Here is a 4,670-nt window from a genome sequence, read left to right as displayed (position 1 = left end):
TCCCAACCACTGGTTGATAAAATGTAACTAAAATGGGACATGTTTTCTGACTAGTGTATTTGCATATCTCCATGGTCTGGTTCCCTTATATTCTTGGATTTGTTATTGTTGTAATATTTATATTATCTGTATTGTTGCATGTACTTGTGTATGCTTATAACTAATGGGTGTTAACAGGCACCATGGAGAAGAGACTGGCAGAAGCCTACTTGCAACAAAACTTAGAAAAAGTGCACAAAGGTTAACTTTTCCATTTCCGAATAAGACACACATGTTCCTGCTGTAAGCTTTGTTCTTTACATGTGTCAAGGAACATATGGATTCACTTGCTTCTCTATAAACACACAGCCTTTGTGGTGTGACCCTGCATATCTGTGATTGTCAGAAATGAAGACACATTTTAGGTCACAAGGGTGCACATAAACAAAGCAGATAGTTTTGTGCTTGATTTTTATTTTTATTTAATTATTATGTGAAAAAAGTGACAAAGTTGGAAAAAATCTGTGACTTTAAATATAAAAGTTTGCAAAAATATGTGTGTATTCAAACATACATGAACAGCTCCGGCCTCCGCTGCCCTCCTCGGCCTTGTCATGCTTGACTGTTATAGTTTATACTGTGTCAAGACTCTTGTCGAGGCTTATGAACAGAAAGATACTTCATCACTTTGTGTTATAATCACGGACTCTGCGGCTCTATCTTTGGATGCAATCAACATTTTTCTGCGGCATTGTGGGTTATTGCACGATTAACATTAACGGGGTGAATTTCTGTAAACAGTTTCATATATCAGTCTTGAACAGTCTTTACACCAGGCCGGTCATCTGCGATCTGAGCATGCTCATGGAGTGAGCAAACGACGACAGAGGGTAGTTGATGGAGCTGGAGAAGCCCGCTATGGGTGGAGAAACTGGATGTCCATTTAAGTTGAAACCCAGAGCTGCAGTGGGCGTAGGTCCCTCATGATAGAGGATGGGCACCCTGACAATCCGCTGGGTCGAGTTCGGGATGTGTGCAGCCTCCAGATCCGCCGCGAGCTGTCTCTTCCATTTATTCCTCCGGTTCTGGAACCAGATTTTGACCTGAGTCTCTGTCAGGTGGAGCGATGCTGCTAAACCTGCTCTCTCCGAGCTGCTCAGATACCGTTTCACGTCAAAAGTGGACTCCAGCTGAAAGACCTGACTGCGACTGAACACGGTGCGGGTCTTCTTCTTCCGGGTGGAGCTCGGGTCCGATGCTGCGTCTTGCTCTGAGCGCGCGTCAAAGGCGTTCGGCGCGTCGTCGTTGTCGTCCGTGAGGTTGCTGTCGCCCACTTTCCTGTCGATTTCGTCGCTGCCCTCAGTTATTGGCTCAGACACGGCGGGTGAACCCCTGTCACTGGTTGATACTGAGCAGCAGGGGTCCTCTGAACTGGCGATGTCCCTTGGACCTGAGAAGGAGACAAAATAACATGAGTTACCTAAAAAGAGGAAGTTGCTAATTTTGTCTGAATGTGCTGATATATTGACTCAGCTTTCTGATAGGCTGCATTGTTGACCTTAAGCAATTTTATACTTTTTATGTACACTTAAATGTGTGTGGAATACATCAATTCACTGGAAAAAGAGAGAGAAAAAAGTATTTTACAGGAAAATGACCAACCACTTTGTAAGAAATAAAACATTGGCGTTTTCACTCCTTTAAAGACGCTACTGTTTGTGTTTTGTAGCTGATCCGTTACCAGAAAGTTGGGCTGCAACGCTAAGGCGTTTTGATTGGATTGCCTATCACATGATCCATGCGAGGAAGCTGCTTGAGGCCCCGATTATGATACAGATAAGAGTATAATGTCTTCTAAAGGAAATCCCACAATATCTTTGCAGATTATAACCTAATAGTAACATCCAACAAGTAAATCCCGGTTTAGTGTGGACACTGGCACGGTGCTTCTGTCACATGTGAACACAGGATGGTGATGTTGGAATTGTAGAAATGAAAGTATCAGCTTGAGCTCACCAAAGGGAGGGGCACTTTGTTTGGATGTGAGGGCGCGTATGAGTGGCACTAATGGCACCGAATGTGCGTAAAAGCGTCACGCTGACGTGCCATGCCACTGCGTCTCTGTTTTGGGTTATGTTCTGGGCATTTGTGCATAATCCATGTAATCTTCAAACTGTGTTACGGATCTCATGATGACATGCAGCCATTAAATGTCCTCTGTGTCATAACGGTGCAGTGGAAGTAAAAAAAAAAAAGAAACAAACTAAAAACCTTCCACGGTCAGATATGAAAACATCAAGTCTTACACGTGTTTTACAGCTCGATGCACGCCTCAGCTTGTGCAGAGAAGTACATTTTCATTTGCATTACAAATCAGCTGCACTTTAGGCTTTAAAGTTGGGGCGCTCGGTGAGCCCTTGGTGAATAGATGCAGAGAGGAGCCACAGCAGCCAGGGCTCCAGACTCTACTTGTCTTAAGTTGGTTTTATTTAATGAATATATAAGCAAACGCAGACATGTCAGCCTTCTATATGAACTCAGGGACACAAATAAACGATCTGATCATGTACATAATAGTTAATATTAAGAACCTAAAAAAGTTAAATGTGATGTGAATTAAACCCCTATAGTGTTTTGATCAAGACGTATTTGCCAATATAACATTCTAAAGCTGGAATTTTGCACTTAATTACTTTATCAGTCACAATGTCCTGTTTTTCTTTTTTTTATATATCACAAAGTGCATGTATTAAACTCCGTATAAGTGTCCCGGCAATAGCTGCAGCAAAATGCCTGCCCTTTTTTGCATCACGCTGCACACAGGATAAAATGCCCCGAGCAAAAAAATTTTTGCATACAATGTTTTGCACCTCTGCGTAATAACCAACTAGTTCGAGGACGCATACAAGCCACTCTCTACTCACTGTGTGCTGCTTCCAAGGCTCTGAAGTTCAAGTTCCCCCCGCTGTACCACTGCAGCGGCGACTCTCTGTGCGCAGACCGGTCTGTGGAGCTGAAGCCACCGGGCGCCGGAGCGCTCGTCTCGGCGTGCTGCGCGTTTAGGTTTCGCTCGGTGGAGACCGTCTCCGCACCAGCATCCCCTCGACTGCTGTCCGGAACCGACTCCTGCCCATTCCGCCCCTTCCCCAGAAGATTCTCGATAAAAAACGACGACGACGCCCTGGATGAAGTGGGACTCGCGTTTTCCGTCAGCTTCTGCTGCATGTTTTCCCCGATGTCACGGCGGTGTTACGCAAAAAAGCCAGCGGATTCTCTTTCGGTCGTGCGTTAGGACGATCAAAAATCGAAGCAGTCATTTCAAGCGTCGCTGCTTTTGCGCTGCGGTCTGACGAGGAGTCATGGCCATAGACTGGAGGGGGGAATCTCCTCGGTGCCAGCGGGAGGAGAAGGAGACAGAGCGACGGAGGCAGCAGTACAGTGAAGTCAAACGATTAATGAGCCGAGGGCATCCAGCGATTGGACGAGCACAATAGCAAATGGGGTTTTCCAAGGAAAGAGAATTACTGTCTCATGCGTCAGCCGCTGCTGCTGCTGCTGCTGCTGATGTGTGTGTGTGTGTGTGTGTGTGTGTTTGTGTGTGTGTGTTCACGTGCAGGCCCGTCCCCTCGAGGCCAAGCAGACAGGAGAAAACCTCAGTTCGTGGTCCTGCACTCTTTATTTGGGTCAATTAGAGTGCAAATCAAAATAAAAGATCAGCCAAGGAGGAGAAGGACGGTATGTGAGCGTTTGTAAACGTTCTTGTTTATTACATGAAAAAAAAAATCAAGTTTAGTCTACCTGCATTTTTCACTTTACAGGCCTATAAATCAATTAGCTATGCAATGAAAGATAACGTTTGGCAGCAACTTACGGGGTCTAATATGTAAATTTCAGTAATAACTAGACCTAAATAGAATAACTCAGTGGCATGCTGTTATTGCACTCAGATTTGTGAATGCATATGCGCACCGAACCGCGCAAAATGGCACACTGCGTCATGGAATTGGCCGCTGTCAAAGGTTATCCAAACTTTGCGTAATGGCTCTAATATTTCTGATAATAAGGCCATTTGTGTGTAGCAGTGTGCAGCGTTGGTTTAATAACGTCTTTTGCCTGTTCCTTCTTATCTCGAGATTTGGACTTGATCAGCAGAAATATTCAAGGCTATTTGCCAACAGGCTGCAGCTGGCCTAATAATACATCGCCGTTTCGGCCTAAGGTTCTCCCAGTGTAATTCCTTTTGGTAATTTTCTGTATTTTGTTGCCTTTGCCTCTCTCTCTCTCTCTACATATATATATATATAAGTCTGGAGATTAAAGTCAAAATTTTAGATTAGTGCAAATAAATCTTAATTATTAACTCGACAGTAGAAAAAATCCTCACAAACCTTAAAAAGCTCTCCACGTAGGCGCACAACCCCAAACCAACCTGGAACAAAGTTGCACAAACTCTAAGCCGTTGTTCTGATGCGCAATGGTGGACTCAGTGAATCCTCTGCATCCCAGATTTTAGGCTCTTGTACAGACAAAAAACAAAAAGAAAGTTAGGAGTCGTATGTTTCCGTTAAATGGAGTCCTCATCGCGCAGATGATGATAAGCTTATCACTATTAGATCATCAGAAACATTTAAATGAGTGCTGACGGGCGTCTTTACCCTTTTCCTTGAAATGGCAAGACATTTGAGCTTTTT

General features: G+C 44.2%; 1 protein-coding gene across 1 annotated transcript; it reads right to left on the bottom strand.

Annotated features, from left to right (window-relative positions):
• Nucleotides 1-490: 490 nt before the first annotated feature.
• hmx1 (H6 family homeobox 1) lies at nucleotides 491-3,204 on the bottom strand. Its single transcript, XM_008277927.1, has 2 exons — nucleotides 2,904-3,204; nucleotides 491-1,429 (listed from the first exon to the last, which is right to left on the bottom strand). Exons 1-2 carry the CDS (start codon nucleotides 3,202-3,204, stop codon nucleotides 807-809), a joined length of 924 nt encoding a protein of 307 aa, XP_008276149.1. The 3' UTR covers nucleotides 491-806.
• Between the last annotated feature and the right edge of the window lie 1,466 nt (nucleotides 3,205-4,670).

The sequence above is a fragment of the Stegastes partitus genome, unplaced genomic scaffold, assembly GCF_000690725.1.
Source record: "Stegastes partitus isolate 25-593 unplaced genomic scaffold, Stegastes_partitus-1.0.2 Scaffold110, whole genome shotgun sequence".
NCBI lineage: Eukaryota > Metazoa > Chordata > Actinopteri > Pomacentridae > Stegastes > Stegastes partitus.
The sequence above is the reverse complement of the archived record's forward strand: the minus strand, read 5'-3'. Positions and strand labels throughout refer to the sequence as shown.

What these genes read in the sequence shown, in the direction of transcription:
- hmx1 (XM_008277927.1), bottom strand. Translation starts at nt 3,204, where the DNA reads ATGCAGCAGAAGCTGACGGAAAACGCGAGTCCCACTTCATCCAGGGCG. An exon ending in AGCCTTGGAAGCAGCACACA is followed by an intron (nt 1,430 to 2,903) that starts GTGAGTAGAGAG and finishes TCTCCTTCTCAG; the next exon opens with GTCCAAGGGACATCGCCAGT.